This window comes from Brienomyrus brachyistius, chromosome 18 (genome assembly GCF_023856365.1).
Source record: "Brienomyrus brachyistius isolate T26 chromosome 18, BBRACH_0.4, whole genome shotgun sequence".
Taxonomy (NCBI): Eukaryota; Metazoa; Chordata; class Actinopteri; order Osteoglossiformes; family Mormyridae; genus Brienomyrus; species Brienomyrus brachyistius.
The window spans coordinates 20,024,355-20,044,109 of record NC_064550.1 but is presented as its reverse complement, the minus strand read 5'-3'; the positions used below and the strand labels follow the sequence as shown (position 1 = coordinate 20,044,109).

General features: G+C 41.9%; 1 protein-coding gene and 1 long non-coding RNA gene across 2 annotated transcripts; one reads left to right on the top strand and one right to left on the bottom strand.

Annotated features, from left to right (window-relative positions):
- Positions 1–3,894: 3,894 nt before the first annotated feature.
- Positions 3,895–10,746, bottom strand: LOC125712744 (sodium channel subunit beta-3-like). The gene is made up of 5 exons (XM_048983142.1): positions 9,994–10,746; positions 8,617–8,780; positions 8,024–8,249; positions 7,757–7,895; positions 3,895–5,130 (listed from the first exon to the last, which is right to left on the bottom strand). Exons 1-5 carry the CDS (start codon positions 10,046–10,048, stop codon positions 5,124–5,126), a joined length of 591 nt encoding a protein of 196 aa, XP_048839099.1. The 5' UTR covers positions 10,049–10,746; the 3' UTR covers positions 3,895–5,123.
- On the top strand, positions 4,983–9,238 carry LOC125712750 (uncharacterized). The gene is made up of 2 exons (XR_007383387.1): positions 4,983–5,116; positions 8,696–9,238. It is a non-coding gene; the product is annotated as an uncharacterized LOC125712750 (long non-coding RNA).
- Positions 10,747–19,755: the final 9,009 nt, after the last annotated feature.

Genomic DNA, 19,755 nt, shown 5'->3' with positions numbered 1-19,755 from the left:
CTTTCCAGGACAAATGTGCTTCCCAAACCATTAGGCCACCACTGCCCACACCATTGTGGAGGGTATTCTCCAGGGCAACATGGGCAAAGAGCAAATCCCTGTGCTCGTGTCAATTCCTCATTACCAGGCAATGGATCGTGTGATGATTGTTAGCCTTTAGATTATTGGTAGAGTTTGGCCTTTACGCTTCAGTAAGGCTCGTGTTTAATGTTAAGAGTGTTTAACGTATTGCTCCATTGTCATGGACATCATGCAGGATGATTATATTCCTGATCTCCTTAACAGTCATAATAAGTCATGACTAAAGACCAAACCAATCGTTTTTCATATTGCCCTCAAAACGTTTGGCGTAACTAAAACTCCCACAAGTGTGTTTCTCAGCAATATCATGTGGATAAAACATTTATGTCCACTGTGTCAAGAGTCAATAGACGATGACTCAGATGTGGAGATGGGGAGCTGTTCCTTCAGCCGGGAGTCACCCTCTATGTGGCCAGATATTGACTTCAAAGCTGACCTGCGAAGAAAGCATAAAGCACGGTCTCGGAATCATTTAAGAACGTTTCCCTAGGATTTATGAGAGTCAGACTGAGAGGCGAGCTTATATTTCTCCTCTTATCTACCTAGCCAGGCATACAAGAAACAATGGAAAGCACTCTCTTTTTTTACTTTAACTCACCTATTACTTTTTGGACACACTTCTGGAGACGCAATGTTGCGCACGAATGTGCTAAATGACTGCCTTCCATTGTAAAGATACAGTCCTCCCTTGCCTTCACGCCAAAGACGTCACTGAAAAGTGAACTGAACGAATCAGCCTGCAGCTAATGAAGGCAAACGCCAGTGTCGTTCGCTCTGGCAAGAGTGAGCAGAGCTCACACACTAAAAAGTAGCGATAATGGGCAAACAATTAACGGCCATAATGTAATATGAAATATGTATTACGACGTCTCGGAATCGCACCTCGGAAAATTAATGCGTGATTCTCTTGCTTTTCTTGTTCCTCGTCATGATTAGTGTGGATGTACTCCGAAGCGCTCGTCATGATTAATGATTTGTTTATATACAAAAAATAGACTCCCGAGATTTTTAATGGCAGGTGACACCAGTGATATTTTAACTGGTGATCAAATATTTTCACTTTGGATTCAGAGCACTTCGTAAAAAAAAAAAAAAAAAAAAAAAAAAAAAAAAAAAAAAAAAAAACATTCGGCAGACATGAACGTGAACCTGTCCATTTTTGGGACTTTGGGCCCCCGCAGGTGTTTCAAATAATAAATAAGTAGTGGGCATCTACAGTCAGCTATATTCATTTCATATTTAGTGTAGTAACCGCTTGTGGCCACAGGGGGCACAAAAATGTGCGCTGTGGGCAGTGTTCCGCAATCCATAAGCCAAATTTAATACATTGGCAGTTAATTCTTTTTTACAAACTTCTTTTACATACAGTACGTACAATGTAAACCAAGCAAGGCCTGGTCAATGCAGCAGGGAACAATGGATGTTTGTAATCGCAAAAACACGCACAGGTGAAATAAGTCAAAGATAAACAAGTAAGATTAGAGTGTTTTCCATTTGTACATGTAAACAAAGACAGGTATGTAATAATCCTCGTGTTGGGGTCACAGTACATAAAGGACACATGATGCAAATGTAAGCATGATACAGACGAGCATTGGACAGGTGTATATATACAGTATACATATATATGTACAGTATGGAGTGATTATACCAAAAATCTGCATCTCTCTAGAGAATATGCTGTAAAATTACTAAGAAAATGGGGCGGAAGTGTGTGATTTACTGAAGCATATGCAGATGCTGCATGGATGAAAGCTCAGTCAGATGAGATCCTGGCTGAGATTGGTCGGGGAAATTGTGAAAACGCTGGTGCAAAGACAGCGGTTTGAAGGACAGCGCAAAGACAACGGCCTGATGGACAGAGCAAAGACAGCGGTTTGAAGGACAGCGCAAAGACAGTGGTTTGAAGGACAGCGCAAAGACAGCAGTTTGAAGGACAGAGCAAAGACAACGGCCTGATGGACAGAGCAAAGACAACGGCCTGATGGACAGAGCAAAGACAACGGCCTGACAGACAGTGCAAAGACTGCGGTCTGACGGACAGAGCAAAGCCTGCGGCCTGACGAACAGTGCAAAGACAGCAGTTTGAAGGAGATCGCGAAGACAATGGCCTGACGGACAGAGCAAAGACAGCGGTCTGACGGAGAGCAAAGACTGCAGCCTGATGGACAGAGCAAAGACAGCGGTTTGGTGGACAGTGCTTCTTACTTTTCAGGTGTGAAATTGGGATTCTGAAGTCTGTAGTTCCTTCCTTCGTTTTGCCCAAAAACCAACTTCAGTTTCCACAGCCTGAAGGTTGCTGCTGTCCTTGACAGCCTGAGCCAGAATCAGCATAGCATACCATCGGATACGACGGCACACTGAGGCCGAATTCCATGCTGAGAACAATCAGACAACATTTTCAACCCTCTGCCCTCCCCCACTGGTCCCACTAAACTTCCAGTTTACCTCCTGGGGTTGACCATGATGTTGACCACTCCAAAACATTACCAAATGTCCTTCAACCGCCAAGCCAACCTCAGCTGTTAACTACCTTAACTGTTAAGGTAGATGCACCATACACTCTTGCTGATAGTTGGGTAATTCGAGAACATTTATACATTGGGTGTGAAAAATGAACCACAGTGTGTTTTTTTAAACTTTGTTATTGTCTACTCACAAGGTTTGGGTTGGCTAGTGATGAGAAGAAAAAAACGTTCTGAAATACCAAGCCTTGCACTCTTAATGACATTTGAAAATTAAAAGTGCTGACAATTTACAAGCAATCTACCAGAACTGAGGTTTATTGTGGAAAGAGGTGATAGGTGCAGATTTTTTCATGGGTATTATCGGAGCCTTTGCTGCCCACTTCATTAGCAGGTGTCAGTATCTGCTGTTTCAGTATCTAGTCAGACGGCGCAGACTGCCCGAATCTGCGGGAACGGCGCGCCCCCTAATGGCGGTGGGCAAGCACTGCATCTTTCAAACCTCCCCGTAGCATTACGTAGCGTGTGATACAGTCATTTCATGGAGAGTAAAACACATCATCTTACAAAATCGCGAAAAGCCTTTTTCACTCAAAAACAAAACATCGCGGGAAATAATTTGTAGTATTACTCCATAAATTTGAACATAAGCTTCAAAAAAGAATGCGGATGTTTAAGAAGATATTGTTGTATTACTACAACAGTGTATTACTATAACAGTAATGCTCCTTTTTGACCCTCCTGCGTACGCTGTAAATCTTGGACCCTAACGATAATGCTGTACATCGCTTTTTTCGACTGTGAAAAGGGCTACGATGACTCGCTAATTACCTGTTAAGTACCTTCACTTCACTGTTAAATACCTGCCCTCACTACTTTCAAAAATGGAAACGAGCGTGTAGGATGTCACTTTGCTGCAAATAATGACATTTAACATGAAACTCCACAAAAAAGAATAAATGCTGTATTTCGTTCCCCAAAAAAAAAATAGGAAACATCCTACAGCACTGAAAATACTGTACACATTGCCACCAGTGTCATTAAACGGTAAGCTTAATTATTTCCTGACTCCTGCATGATTTGAAATCCCTTTTGCATAACTGATCCACCAAACGGGACATAAAATTAAACAACCATCTGGAGAATCCATGTGTCACAAATAGGGTTTAGCCTATTCCTAAAAGTGGAGAAAGCACATTTCAGACCACATACGAAGCATATACACGCCCGGGAAATGCTGACCTGCAAATTCTGATAATCTGCAAGCTTTTGTACCACAATTGATGGGACTGTGGGCTCACCAGAGGGAGAATAAAGATGGTAATGGAAACAGACCACACACCTTAACTAATTGTAGCAAAATTTTATTCACATAACATATATATAACATATATTGAAATATTTATAATACACGGTAAATATTATATAGTGTACCAGATAAGGTAAGGGCCTTGAACCTGAGGTGATATTACATAATAAATAACTGTTTCTTGCAGCAGGACAGCAGAATCTCTCTGCACACAGGAGAGCTTTGATCTGGATGGATACGAGCAGATGACTTAGCCCACATTGTATACTCTCCAACTTTAAGTCTCTCATTTGTCTCTTGGGCCTAATTTAACCTCACTACTAAGACCAGGAAATGGAAAAGCACTCCTGTCCCCGGATGAAGTCCCTCTAAATCAGTGTTTCCCAACCCGGTCCTCAGGGACCCCCGGACAGTCCATGTTTTTGCCCCCTCCCCCCAACTCCCTGTGAGACAGTCCATATTTTTGCTTCCTCCCAGCTCTCGGGGACTGAGTTGAGAAACACCTGTCCAAATTCCAAATTGCTACATTCATAAAGGTAACAGCACTTCCCTATTGTCTATCTCTCTCTCTCTCTCTCTCTCTCTCTCTCTCTCTCACACACACACACACAGTTTTTAAATAATATCTTTTAAATAATATCAAGACCATTTACAACCTGCAAGGTTTACGCAGTCCTGCTTCCTGGAAGACAGCTACACTATGAAGTGTGGAATTGAGCACTGAGTTTTTTACTGGCGTTCAGTTACAACTCCTTTCTTTGGCAGCATGTAAAATTGGTTCTTTCTGGGCTTGTACTAGTACAACATTTAAAATATTTTGTGTAAAAAAAATGTGCATGACTCAATATTACATACATATGACTTCAGATTCACAAGGGTTTTCTTGTTGATGTGATTAACTGTCCAGAAGTAACTCAGTCCATGGGCTAATTTTATCAAGTCAATTTCTGTGGAAGTACTGAGTTTATTTTTATCGGATTACAACACGACTGAGTGAGTTTTGGTTCCCCCCCCCCCACACATGATTCTTCCTAACTTTGTACTTTGAACTTTCTACAGAGGAACTGTTAGTTACATTTGGTTCTGGGCTTAGGTTCTGTCTGTGAATGGCCAGTTAGGTTTCCCCCAATTCATCCAATCAACAGTCGAGTGCCATAAGAGCTGAGTCGTCACACCGGTTCTGCTGAGCGCCAGTTAGCAAAAGACCTGGTTGGGCTGTGGAAGATCACGGCTTGGACTTGAATCCCATTTCCAGCTATAGGTAAGAATCAATACCTGAAAGACAAAAGGAGACTTTCCATAGACAAGGTTTTACATTAGACAGGGGCGAGAATTTTTTTAAAGTAAGGGGCATTAGAAGGGCCATAGCTGATACAGATGGCCCAATCTTATCAGTAACCAATGATGTTTTGACTTGATGAGTGACAGGCATGTGGGCACTCCGGGGACCAATCAGCTTTCAGCTGGGGCCAGTGCTCCTGTTGCCCCACCCCTGTATACACCCCTGATATTAAATGTCTTTGGTCAAGCAATTGACCAAACTAGACAGACAAACCTGGTCTACAGCACATTGGAACATCTGAGGGAGTGAGGACATCAGGGCGACAGCATGGGGCAGAGAAGAGAAACCCAGAAACATAAAACAGCAACAAGCTTAGGTTCAGTCCCAAGTGCGTCATTAATCAAAAGATCTGATTGCAACAGCAAATCTTTCTCTGGCTCACCAAGCTTGGTTATGTACGTAATGGGTGGAATGTCAGCATGATGATGGAGACGGATGGACATTCCCTGATGGGATGGGGGGCGTGTGAGAACTGGAGATGCAGATGAATTTAAGCCGAAAGAAACATGCAAGGGTCCTTTTCGATTACAAACCCAAAACCCATGGTCATTGGCAAGATGGGTCTGAAGGAGATGGTGCACGCAGCCAACACTTTACAGATTAAAATCGCAATACCGTATTTGTGAGAGAATTATTTAATCCATTCCTGGGATAGCCACATTTTCCCCCTTTTTAAACGGAATGGCTAGGTAGTCTGTCCTGTGGATAAACGGGTACACAAAAGAGAGAAATCTAAGTACCAACACTACATACCTGTGGTGAAATATAGACATTTTAATCATGAAAACGTTAAGCCCTACTGTATTAATACAATTCTTAAAGAATTAATTTTGGGTCAGCGGAGTCTCCGCATTCCCCAAAGAGGAAATACACTTTCCTTCCCACAGCATTTGGATTTTCATAGAAGGTAAAGTGCCCTCATGAGAATTCCTGAATGTTGAAATAATCCAAAGTATCAATATTAAGGCATTCGCATGCAGAAGAGATTGAACTGAGGGCAGAAGATGCAGGTCTATAGTTCCACAGCTGTAGTGATTCGGGTCCATCAGTCCATCCATTCAGTCTATCCAGCTTAATTATGGAGCTCTTTAAGAATGATGACCTGCACTGGACTACGGTGATGCTTAACCGTCATTTGTAATGGAATCGATGTCAGTCCATAATCTACCTTGTATTTCTATATTTCTTTTAGATAAGTACAGATTTGGAATGAAATTACCCTTAGGCAGCTGGTTCCTGTTAATACTGTAAAACGGTTTATACAAATCGCCTCCTCCCTGTTTTTTTGCATCTTTAATCATCCACTTTGAATTTTCCGTATCCATTACCGAAATCTCTACTTGATAGATTGCAGTGGTTTAAAGGGACCCTCTTGCTGCTGTGCGGTTCACATCAGACTTTTTCGTACATGCGATTACTGACCAAATGAAATGCACTAAGGCAACCACGCTCGCCTATAAAAAGGCGCATTATCCCTCTGTATACATCCATTTAATGCTCTGCGCCCGCCTGTGGCACGGCACCTTTACACGCGTCCTGCGACGATTAATGGACTGTTATGCAACATCGCATATTATGCGATATCGCATGTTATGCAGTCGCTTATTCCCTGAATTGTTCCTGTTCAACCTGAAGGCCGCACATCTCGAAAAAGCTCAAAATGGACACTGAATAGATGAATTAAGGTGTAACAAACACGTCATCTTTAACAAGGAGGTATCATGTATATGAATCCGGTCTTGTGTCGGTTTACTCTTAGTATTAATTCTATTCCTTCCACTTCACCCATGTTGTAACCTTATCCAACCTTGCAGTAGCCCGCACTGGCTGGTAGGTGGCAGCATTATCCACCTCAGAATCAGGGAATGTTCTATCACATTTGATACCTGCGCCAACGCTGCTTGTGCCCTCCTTCACTACAGTCCCCACAGCAACCCCACCCCCCAATGATTCTCTGTTGCTAGGAGGCTGAAGTTGACTCGTAAGCTAATTTGTGGCCTGCTGAAGTCCAGTGGGAGCCTTTTTTTGTCTCAGCCCACCTGGCTTTCATACTCTCTTGGTAGTGAGGTGACATCCTGTCCGGCCATCTTTGACTGCAGCACAGAAAAGGGCAGCAGCCGGCCGGAATACTGGGCTACTCTTTGCGCTAAAGGTTAGCGGGGAATAGAAAACCTAACCACAAGTACCAGTCCTCTGTGGGCTATCAGGCTGCTCTGTGGGCTATCAGGCTGCTCCCACTGTTTTTTTCTAGAAGAAGCGCTAGACAGGTATTCAGAGAAAGGGAGTCATTCAGTGGTGCTTATTTACAGTTATAGCTAGCTTTACAATTTCTTTATTTGTTGCTTTACTTTGTAGTCTTTGTAGTTTGGAGGTCAGCAAGAGATTAAAAAAAACGCTGTTTTGGTGTCTGTAACAACAGTTACAGTTCTGTGCGCCACACACAGTGTAAACTGTCACACTGCAAGCTGCACGTCCCATTCTACCAATGCTCTGTATCTGCGGGCCGGAGCTTGCGATTCTTTGGCCCGACACTGGCGCAGATTCGGGGAGGGAACTCACGCATTGTTCCGCCCACGAGCGTCGGCCTTGGAGACCTTTCTGTAGCAGTAGACCATCTCCACCAGCAGCCAGAGACTCAGGAACATCAGCAGGGCGTACATGACGTACTCCGAGTACACTGCCATCAGGTTCCGACTGACTGCCCCGCAGTAAAAACAAAATCACAGATATTCCACAACATTAATTTCAATAAAACTACATCCAGTGGCATCCGTGATGTTTCAGGCTTGGGCATTCTTGGGTTTAAAGTACGTTTCGTAGCTTTACCTTCCTCACTCACGACCAGATGGATGACCTTGCTGTAGGTGAAGGAGGGCGTGTAGGAGTTGAATTGGAACTGGCGCAGCACCTCGCACACATACGTGCCCGTGTCATTGGGCGTGACCCTCAGGATGTTGATGGACAGGTCCTGTAAGTCTTTGCTGCCGTTCCACATCAGTCGGCCCTTCCACAGCCCGTCGATTTCCTGCGGCAGCCCATCGAACGCGTAGATCTGCCGGCGTGTGACACACAAAAGCCACGGCCTCTTGTCAGGCACCCCTGCATTCATCTTTCATTCCAGCCTCCTGACATCAACTTTTTTGCAAAGTATCAAATCCCGACTTGACGATACTCCATCTGTACAGCCTCGGGTTTGACAGATTTTTAATGTCGAATGTTTAATTCTCTGTTTTACCTTAGGGGACATGTTTTGTCTCAATTGACTACCCTTACATATGCATCTCCTTACATCCAAAACCTTGCATAGATGATTTTGTGGCTGTAAAATTACCATAAAGGTATTCTTTAATATATATAGCTGTCATTGTTATAAATGACAACTTATGAGAGGAATAACAAAAGCAGTCATCAGGACCCACCGGAATCCTTTTGTTAGCCTCCGTCACATAATACCAGTCCACCCGTGTCTTGGCACTGATCTCCTCTCTCTTCATGCAGGAGATGCAGGTGAGCCTCATGGCGTGACCCAGGACGGCCTCTGTGTCTGACGGGATATCCACACACACCTGGCTGCTGATCTGCACTGGAGAAGGCCGATACTGTTACCAGAATGCATTCTGGGCAACCATGGATCACTCGGGGCTATAGCCCCAAGTATTTTAGCCCTGATGCCTACTATCTTCCTTCAAAAAAAAAAAAGTCAAGCCCCAAGTAAACTTGACTTGATCTTTTCAATAGCTAGAAACGCCCCCTGTGGGCAACTAAATGTCTTTGAATCAGTAGTCCTTAGATAGCCCAGCCAAGCAGCAATGGCCCACTGCCGGTGACTAATCTGTATAATACTGTAAGCTTCATAGCTCACATGGCATTTAGTCATCACAAACTGTATGAAAAATAAATAACGTTTTGCAATAATGGTCTTCACATTCCGGCTAACGGGAATGCTGTGCTGTATCAGGGGTGGAGCCAAAAACACAGGAATACACAACAGGCAACGATAAAATTGTTTAAGATAAACTGTATTAAACCTGTTGTATTGAACTACAGACACTGGTTAAAAATTGTTGTCATAGTTAGAGCTATCAACCAGATTAGCATAAAATGATGGAAGTCTTGTGACGAAATACCTTTAACTCACAAAAAGGTTTAAAAACTTATTATTGTTATTATTATTATTTATTATCATCATCAGTATCATTATCATCATCATTAATATTAATATTATGTTTATTGGAATATCTTCTACCGTGATTGGTCATTGCCAGCGTTTCTTGTTGACTCAGCTAGCGTATCCATATCTGATGGGTGCTAATTAGTCTGACGGGTCTGTGTTCTCAGAACAGTTCCTACTCAGGCACGTTTTCATCCCAATCCCAAAGGAGAAAAATACGTACTGGGAAAGCTACTTTATCAGTTTTTTAGATAGCACATTACCAAGTGCACTAATGTACAGTAGTACCATTAATGTGGTCAAAGGCTTTAATAGAATGTATAATTTATGAGTTGTTTGTAACATTAACGATACAATTTAACCCATGAACATCTTTCCTGCAGCCGCAATGCATTATTGAAAATATTGTTATGATGCTAGATATAAATAAGACAGTTAGCTAAATTTTGGTTCGACCTAAAACGGAGAAATTCAGTACATACTGATTTGGTGCGCTACCTGCTTTAAGGATGCTCAGTTATGTCAAAGCGTACAATTCTTTTATATATTATGAGAAAAAAATTATTAAAAGAAAAACAAAAACCTCAAATGTTAATTTAGTCATAGCGTTGAAGATCATACTTACCATCAAAGAGAAAAAGAGTTAGGAAGAAAAGTAGATTCCCTGCTGACGGTTCCATGGTCAGATTTCTTGGTGAGGATAATGGCTGAAGAGATCTGAAAGTTCCTGGAGTACCGATTCGCCAAACCCTCGAGTTTCTCCTTCAATACCAGCGCGGCGACGCCCCCGTTTAATATGGGTTTAAGGAAGCTGGTCGTTGTCTGTGAATATTCATTATTATCTTTGCAAAAAATGTCCTGAGAGAACTTTCGCAAGTTGTGAAAAAGACAACTTGGAAAGAATATGCCCGACTTTAATACAAGCAGGTTAACGATTGCTTCATTAATATTTATAATGACAGAGAAAAGTAGATCATTCGCCCTTTCAGCAGGTATACTCGGTTAAACAAATCCACACAGTATTCAAATAAATTAACTCCAGCCTTCGTCTAAGCTTTCAATTAGACTCTGCAGAATAATAAAAAAAAACAAAATAAACCCACATAATATTTTTCTTTAACTACTCTAAATTAATTTTGATAATAAGTACAGGTTATTCCCGATATACGGACAAAGTGTCCGATATTGTTCTGAATTATGATATTTGAAAAAAAAAAAGTTTATAAATAAAAAAATAAACAAACAGACCAGAAAAAAACTGAATGTTTTTAAAAAGTTAAGCAACAGGAAAATACCAGGTCTTTCGTGTCCCACACTTTGCAAGCGAAACACTCACATGACGACATCTCCAGTTTCTGAGCGTCCGCTTTGTTTCCAGAGCGCTCGGCGCGCGCCTAGTTTCCTTGGCGCGCATGCGTTACTTTGCCCGGCTTATTTATCAAAGTCATAAAATCACTCTGGCAAACAGTACATGTATAAATTTGAACCACTGAAACATTATATATTCCTAATTCGACTCGTGAAAAAATAAACATCGAGCAGATGGGCCAGGGGTTACTTCATTTCAAATTCAAATAGTATATGATAATATTATACTGTAACATAAATTCACTAATGTGTGTCAAGTTGCACAGAAAAAACGTGATTAGTATTAGTATTGTAGTGCTAGTATTCGCTAACAGCATGAAAAAAAATCTATTTCAGGAGCAACGTTTAAAAGTTTAAAGTCATTGTGTAGTTAGGATAATGAGCGAGAGTTGTCAGTGGTAATTTGCCATTATGTTGTTTGGGAGTTAAACGTGTCAGGAGGGATTTCTGCCGCGCGGAAAGAGTGCTTCCGTATCAGCTGACTCCTGTTTTGTGAGCCGAATTCCAACTTAGAAACTAAACATTGCTGTCTCACAGAAATTACTTATTACTATTGGAAATAAACAATACTTTCTAGGAAGAGAAACCTAATATGTTCTTATTATAAGTGGGGTCCCTATCCCTGTTTGTGAAAGCGGCTGTACTGTGTTTAGTCATAGACCACTCCCAAGTTAAACTGGGTTGACTAGCAGCACACCACAATACCACTAATATAATTATGTCCGTGACTATATCGGTTGAGTGACTTTTCTATAGGGAGAGTTTCCCTGACAAATAAATCACTCATGTGACCTTGAATGTAAGAAGCATACTCAAAGTTATACTATGTGGTTGGAACCCTTTTTCAGTAACCAAGGACAGAAGATATACAGGATGGGACACAAGTGGATCGTAGAGGGTGAGGAATGGAGACAGCAATACTCACCGTGTAAGTCTACAATGTTAACCACTAAACCACAAACTTACTTATTTAAAAATGAATGAGTTGGAAGAATTGCAACTAAGAATATCTACCATTATCTCCATCTTATTGTCCATTTGTGGATCAATGGGATTTATAGGTTAATTGACACAATTACGTCTAAAGGAACCAAACTCTTAATGCTTGCTGTTAATGATATTATATTACTAGTTCAATATGTGAAGTTTAGCATGGTTGATATCTCCACTCCCCTCACTAAAACAATTCGTGTGAACCAGAAAAGCAGACACATTTATGCCTGAAGACAGTGGCTTTGAGGAAGACGGTAATCTTTGCACTTTTATGCCTTATTTAGATGCTCCTGGTGACAGTTCACTGAGCCCTTAATTACTCAGGAAAGCATTTGAACCTAATACCTATCTGCTGAGCATTGCTCTTCACAATGATCAACCACAGTGGTAGCTCCTTTACTGGCCCACCACCTCCCTCTGGGGTCTCAGACATTTTAAGTCAGTGCTCTAAGACGAGGCGGCTACGTAGAGTATGACTGGAATTTATTCGTACATCTCTGCGGTGTTTGTGGGAGGCAGATTATCTGTAGTGCCAAAGAAGCAGTAAAAAGTGCATGGGGGTGAAATCTCTAGAGAGGCATGCTGCTGTTGTGTCATTATTCAAGGTATATAACTTCAAACATGAAAAAAAAACTGAGAATATAAAGAATCCCAGGATTCATAAAACCTGGTCACAATCTGATGTCACCCCCTATCTCTAGGGACACTTGCAACGTGATCTAACTGTTAACATGGATGTGAAGTAATATTACAGGAGCTGTTATTCAGCTTTACAGCAGGCTTCACAACAGAGAGCAGGCGGGTCCTTCAGCCTGCGACGTAACCAGGGCTTTGGTATCCGAGGGGCTGATATTACTTGGGACGTTTAAACATGACGTCGGTTAATTTCTGTACAGAAAAGTCAGACACCTCGTAACAACGCATTATGTAATAATGTTACATTATAAAAACTTGACACAATGTAATAAATTGAATGATGATAATAAAGATAATGATGATGATGGGGTAATGTTGCAATATAAAATGATAATTTAGTCTATAAATTAGTTACATTTTGTCGAGTTATATAATACTGTGTTATTACATAATTTTTTGTTACACAGTCGTTAACAATGCATTATGTAATAACACCGCTTTATGCGATGTAAATTATTACACAATGCAGCATTATCACATAATGCGCTGTTACCTATATTTAGAAAAAATAAAGCCTTCCTACCAACTTGCTGTCACAATTAATGCCACACTTCAAATCTATATTTCTTTGTAAATATGGCTAAATATCTCACTATAATGACAAACTGAAATTTTGAGGCCACAAAAGGGAGCATTTCCTTTCGCTCCCATAAGTAAACATCTTCCATCACCTTCCTGCAGGCCCTGACCTTAAACCAGCAAAGTGAGGCTATGGGGTCCTATGTGGGTACGGGAGTCCGGAGCAGACAGAATGACACAGAGAACCAAGATGCACAAAGTGAACAGAAGAATTCCGGTTACTTAATCCGCATGCTCAGATCAGTAGCGGAGCATCTTTGCGACACAAAAACTGCAAGAAGTTTTCAGCTCACGAATCAGAACAAAATGAGTTCTAGAGCTTTCTGATTGCTCAGCATAAAAAGGTTATGGAAAAAACCTGAAACTGAGCGAACATATTGCCAGCCGGGAAGTACAGATCCTGGGTCCATTACGTCAGACATCTGACGTTTCTCATTAACGTCTGCCTTGGGAGCAGAGAATCCAGTTGTCTTCAATCTGGACGCAGAAAACCAGATCCAGTGGTGGCCTGGAGCCTCTTCACACCCCCCTGAAGAACATTGCATCTGTTTTGCTTTTTTCATAAGTATCTAAAGTGGCAGCAACTTTTTATATATTTTTTGTTTGAATATAAAAGAACTGGATATCTTTCTATCGCTCCCTTCATTAAAGGATAGTTTTTTCACTGCATAAACATATTGTGAGGATAACCTACATACTGCGAGCTCAGTGCTTAAAATAACCACACAAACAGGTCCAGAATCCCTTATCTTGCACAAAATGGGCATTATTAAGCACCTGTACATCATGGCCTACATAGCAAGCACATTTAATTCTACGTGAGCCATTAATAAAAAAAAAAATGGCGTAGGTTTCGCTTCCCCATGACACGCCATAGCCGCGTCAGAGAGGCATTCCACGCAGACCGGCCTTAAATCAACCGATACATTTATTGTTTTATTTACGTAAATTGTTTATCTTCAGGTGGAACATCCTGATGACAGGCAGCCACATGCAGGACAATCAGCAGCTCTGGAATCCATCTCTCAGCACATTAACTTCTCCTAGTCACACTTGTTGTTGTCACTGACAAAGAAAAGCCATAAAGCGTCCAGTTGCTGGGAATTTCAAATTCCATGACTTCCATGGCTCCATTAATCTGAGATGGGACTCTTCGCGGATGGAAAACGTAGCAATCCAGTGTAATAGGTCCTCTGACATCCTTAATAATAATAATAATAATAATAATAATAGGGGCGTCATGGCGGTGCAGTGGTTAGCACTGTTGCCTCACACCACTCGGACCCGGGTTCGAGTCTCTGCCTGGGTTAGTGTGTGGAGTTTGCATGTTCTCTCCATGTCGTCGTGGGGTTTCCTCCGGGTACTCCAGTTTCCCTCCACAGTCCAAAAACATGCTGAGACTAATTGGAGTTGCTAAATTGCCCGTAGGTGTGCATGTGTGAGTGAATGGTGTGTGAGTGTGCCCTGCGATGGGCTGGCCCCCCATCCTGGGTTGTTCCCTGCCTCATGCCCATTGCTTCCGGGATAGGCTCCGGACCCCCCGTGACCCAGTAGGATAAGCGGTTTGGAAAATGGATGGATGGATGGATAATAATAAATTTATTTTATATAGTGCTTTTCTAGCTACTCAAAGTCACCTTAAGAAAGCAAATCAGAGAAATGGAAACACAGACACATTGGGCAAACAAACAGGACAAAGTTCTGTCAACAATTTTTTTTTTTTTGAAAAGATGGGTCTTAAGAGAGTTTTTAAATGATAAGAGAGATGAGGAGTTTCCTAATGTTCCATAGAGAAGGGGCAGTAACAGAAAAGGTCTCGTCACCCCAATAGCAGTAATTAGTGATTTTAGGAAGAGAAAGGAGATTAGAGTCAGCAGAACGGAGGCAACGTTTGGGGGGGGGGGGGGGGGTCCATGCAGTAGATCAGCTAGATATGATGCGACCAGATTATGAAGAGATTTGTAGATAAAGAGCAAAACTTTAACTGAGATACGCAGCCAGATACGAACCTGTGTTTGGTTTTGCCTGTGTTCAAGAGACAGAGCTTTTATGCACTTAAGTCAACAAGGGCGTCCATCAGTGCAATGTAAGCTGAGTCCGCCGCTACCGGATTGTCACCAACTGTGGCCCAGAGACGCGGTGACACGAGTCAAGATACCGGCACACTGGCGCCTCCCTCGTCCGTCACGCTCAGTGTTCTTAGCGCAGACTCTCTCTGCCGTCGAGGGCCTCGCTCACGATCTCCTTTCCAATTTGTATGCCACAACATTTGCCCTGCTCCAGGCCCTGCGTGATGTAATTTCCTCAGCCTGCTTCGTTTGCAAGTAAAAAATGCATCGATGTAGCACCTGGGGTGGAAGAACGGAGGGAGCGCTATCGATTTATAAGCATCTCAAACATCTCACTACCTTTTCCCTCAACTATGTGCCATGTACCATATGCTAATATAAGCATAATACAAGTAGCAGAAGCTAATAAAACCACAGACAAACACCCAGTGCTAATAAACAAATACGAACTGATTAAGTGATTTTCTGTGGAAGCTTCCTAACTGATTAAGCAGCAGCTAACATCAGCTGTATGGCTGGGCAATATGGAAAAACATTTTTCACAATGTATATTTTTTTCATTTCAGTCGATCACATTATTTCTTTGCTCCAAAGCTCTGTTTTTGCTTAAGATTCCCTTAGGATTCCCCTTACACAGATTCAAAACAGAAAAACAAATTGAATGGACTACAAACTGAAATCAAATTTTAGTAAATCAAACAAAATAATGTTTTTTTTTGTCATAGGACATGAGAGCAGTAATACACCTACAATGTGTTGTTTAGTTTTCTTTTTCACTACGTTTCTTCTCTGCCTGTCTGCAGATGGTTCTGTCTGCAGACGGTTCTGGAGCAGTGGCTGGTTACCCATAGCAGTGTCAGCCCAGTGACGTCCAATGCATGTGCAGTAAGATACCTGAACCCGCGAACTCGCCCAGTCGTGCCATGTAGATGAGCTATGTGCCTCACCAAGCATATTACCGTTAAGAATGGAACATCGTTACCAACACACAAGTGCAGATGTCAGAGTGCTGATGGCGATTTATTGTACATCTCAGCTACAATGGACAGGAATGTGTTTTTCTTGTTGTACAATTTTTAATTACACTTGGAAAGTTTTACATACTCGAGGAGAGATGGAGTGGTTCTGAACCAAACTTTTTACAATTTCTTCAGGTTAAAGGACTATTTAGTAAATAGTCCACCGCACTTAGTAAACTTGCGAATATGAAAGTGCGGCTGAAAGTGCCGCTAACTCAGGCAATCAGCCTTGCTGTGCGTTTGACGGTATACTTTGTCCATTATTAAAAGACTCCCATATGACTGGCTGGAAGTACGTTTGTTTCTGTGAGTAGTACATTTTATTTATAATCTACATTTCCTGTACACTTCATGTTCACCAAAATGCTGAACAATTCATACCATCAAAACAAACAGATAAAATAAATAAAACTAATAATAAGTAATAAAATAACTAATAACTAATAAAACTAGTCCTAAATAGGAGATAAAACACCCTGAAGGGAAACATTTGCACTCCAGAGGCATTAAGCAAATTGCCTTTATCAGCTGTACTTCCTGAGGTGATAATGTGTACTATCAGGAAATAAGTTTATTGACAGTTTATTGAAATATCTCGTTTTCTTATTGCTTTATATTTCCATGATGACAAGCCAATACATGGCGCCGCAGTGCTTTGTACAGTTACCTCACACTTTTGGGACCAGGGTTCGAGTTGCTGCTGTGGTTCTGTTTATGTGGGGTTTGCATGTCCTCCCTGTGTTGACATGGGGTTTCCGGTAGGTTCTCCAGTCTCCTCCCCCAGTCGAAAAACATGCTAAGGTGTTTTGGTGTATGTGGTACTGTGAATGGTGTGTGTGTTTTGGTGTATGTGGTACTGTGAATGGTGTGTGTGTTTTGGTGTATGTGGTACTGTGAATGGTGTGTGTGTTTTGGTGTATGTGGTACTGTGAATGGTGTGTGTGTTTTGGTGTATGTGGCGTCCCTGTTCTGGGTTATTCTCAGCTTTGCACCCGTAGCTTATGGGATATGATCCTGACCCCTGTGATGCAGAATAGCAGGTATAGAAAATGAATAGATAAGTCAATATACCAGTTTCACCCTAGTCAGCAGTCTCACTTATCTTCACAGAGCTCTGCAAAATCATTATTAAAGACCAACAGCCGGTCATGACAACTTACAGACTTAAAACATAAAAAGCCAGGTCAAGCCTAAATGGAATTTAATCCCCTGAAATATTTCATATGGAGTCACTAGCTGTTCCAATGCATCCCCCCACTCATACACTATTCTGCTTTCGCTCTACAGTATTACGAACCCCTCTTGGCAGAAAGCAGCCCTGCATCGATTGTTTGTCTTCTGGAGGAAAATCACAAAGAATTCGCAGTAGGCGAAGCATACCTACGACAGACGAAAATGATAAATGAGGAGATCCAAAGGGTGTGAGCAGATTGTAGAGTTAGTAGGAAGGGTGTTACATCTAAATTCCGTAAATATAATGCCCAAATATATAATGGAGCAGAAGGGTTCAGTTCAATATGTCTTGGGGGGAAAAAAGGACTTAAGTAATGTAACATCCTGGGCCGGATTAAACAGATACAGAGGAAGGATCATTTAGCCACCTAGTGTTCATATATGGCAGAGCAATATCTTAACATAAAGTTTTACATTTTGATCACCATCCTATGTCTGTCTATATACAGTGTTAATTTAGAAAATGATGCCAGAAAGTGACTGATTGCATTTGCGAAAATACAATAAGCAATATTTTCTGTACACTATTTTACTGTATTTATGCCTGATATTAGTCTGATTCTGTTCCGTTCTCAGTTTCTGAGTTGCCAGGCCCCCCTACAATGCTGATTTTTTATTTTTTATTTTTTTTGCCTAATCCAACTGAATTCCTACCTCCACGTCCTCATTTTGTCCTCTGCCTACATTTACACAAATACAACCAATACTCAATACATAACAATATGTCCATCCATCCATTTTCCAAACCGCTTATCCTACTGGGTCGCGGGGGGTCCGGAGCCTATCCCGGAAGCAATGGGCACGAGGCAGGGAACAACCCAGGATGGGGGGCCAGCCCATCGCAGGGCACACTCACACACCATTCACTCACACATGCACACCTACGGGCAATTTTGTAACTCCAATTAGCCTCAGCATGTTTTTGGACTGTGGGGGGAAACCGGAGTACCCGGAGGAAACCCCACAACGACATGGGGAAGAACATGCAAACTCCACACACATGTGACCCAGGCAACAGTGCTAACCACTGCACCACCATGCCGCCCCTTACAGTGCTAACCACTGCACCACCATGCCGCCCCTTACAGTGCTAACCACTGCACCACCATGCCGCCCCTTACAGTGCTAACCACTGCACCACCATGCCGCCCCTTACAGTGCTAACCACTGCACCACCATGCCGCCCCTTACAGTGCTAACCACTGCACCACCATGCCGCCCCTTACAGTGCTAACCATTGCACCACCATGCCGCCCCCCAAAACAATGTGTGTAAGACAAAAAAAAGAATTCAAGCTCGGCCAGGAAAGCGTCAGAATGACTGATTGATGACTTTGCTTCTAGACAGTCAGGGTTTAATGAGTCCCACCTTGAAAAAAATCAATTCACTGGCTGCGGCAGTCAAACAGATCTACAGCATATGCGTTTTCATGTGTAGACGATAAGCCTTAGGTGCTTTCCTGCTAGGATTGTAATAACAACCATACATATTCTTGTCCGGACAAGCAGAGGAAAGTAAAAGCGATATTGACCGAAGGTAAAACTAAAGGTGTCTTGGGGCTTCTGATCTGGTTTTAGTAATTTCAGCGGACCACTGGATGTAACGTCGCATACGGAGATCTCAGGCTTAAAATAATGGTTTCGCCCTGGCTGGGACTGCTGTTCTGCTTCTTCTTGGTTAAAGGTAAGTTTATTTTACCAGAAGCATGAAAGCTATGCAGTCAAAATTCAAGTCAAAATATCTTAATTGTCATCTTCAGCTGTAGGATACACTGAGATACAATTATGATCTCGTTGGTAAAAGTTTGATTGGCTGATTTTTGAATATACAGTTCTGTATAATAATGTATGAATACCCAACAAAAATATACATTTCCTTTTTAAATCTTACTTTGTGGTAAGAATGTCCATTTTTCTATCTTCTAGTTGCTCAGCTTGGTTTCAGGGGACCTGTACCCTGACAGAATAGGTTATCAGAATTAGAATATGTTTTATTATCCTGGAGGAAACTGCAGTCTCACACTGCAGAGTATGCAGACAAACAAAAGAGAAAAACAGACAGTACACAATGCTGCATAAAACACGATCTAGATAATTGATAAACAAGTAAACATGAAGATGGTAACAAATAATAAGTGGGAAAGAATGAAAATAAGTACAGTACTGTGAAAATATGCAAATTTGCTTGCGATTATTGCACAAAAACATCAATAAATAGATGTTTATAGAAACTGATAGCGCTGCACAGTACAGGGCAGGGGTACACCAGGGACAGGAGGCCAGTCTATCGCTGTGACACACACAGACACATTACGGACAGTTTATAGGTCATTTAACCTCGGAACATTCCTCTGGACTGTGGACAGAAACGAAAGGAAATGTGTGACATGGAGACGGCAGCCAAACTCCCCGATTACACACTAGAGGTGGG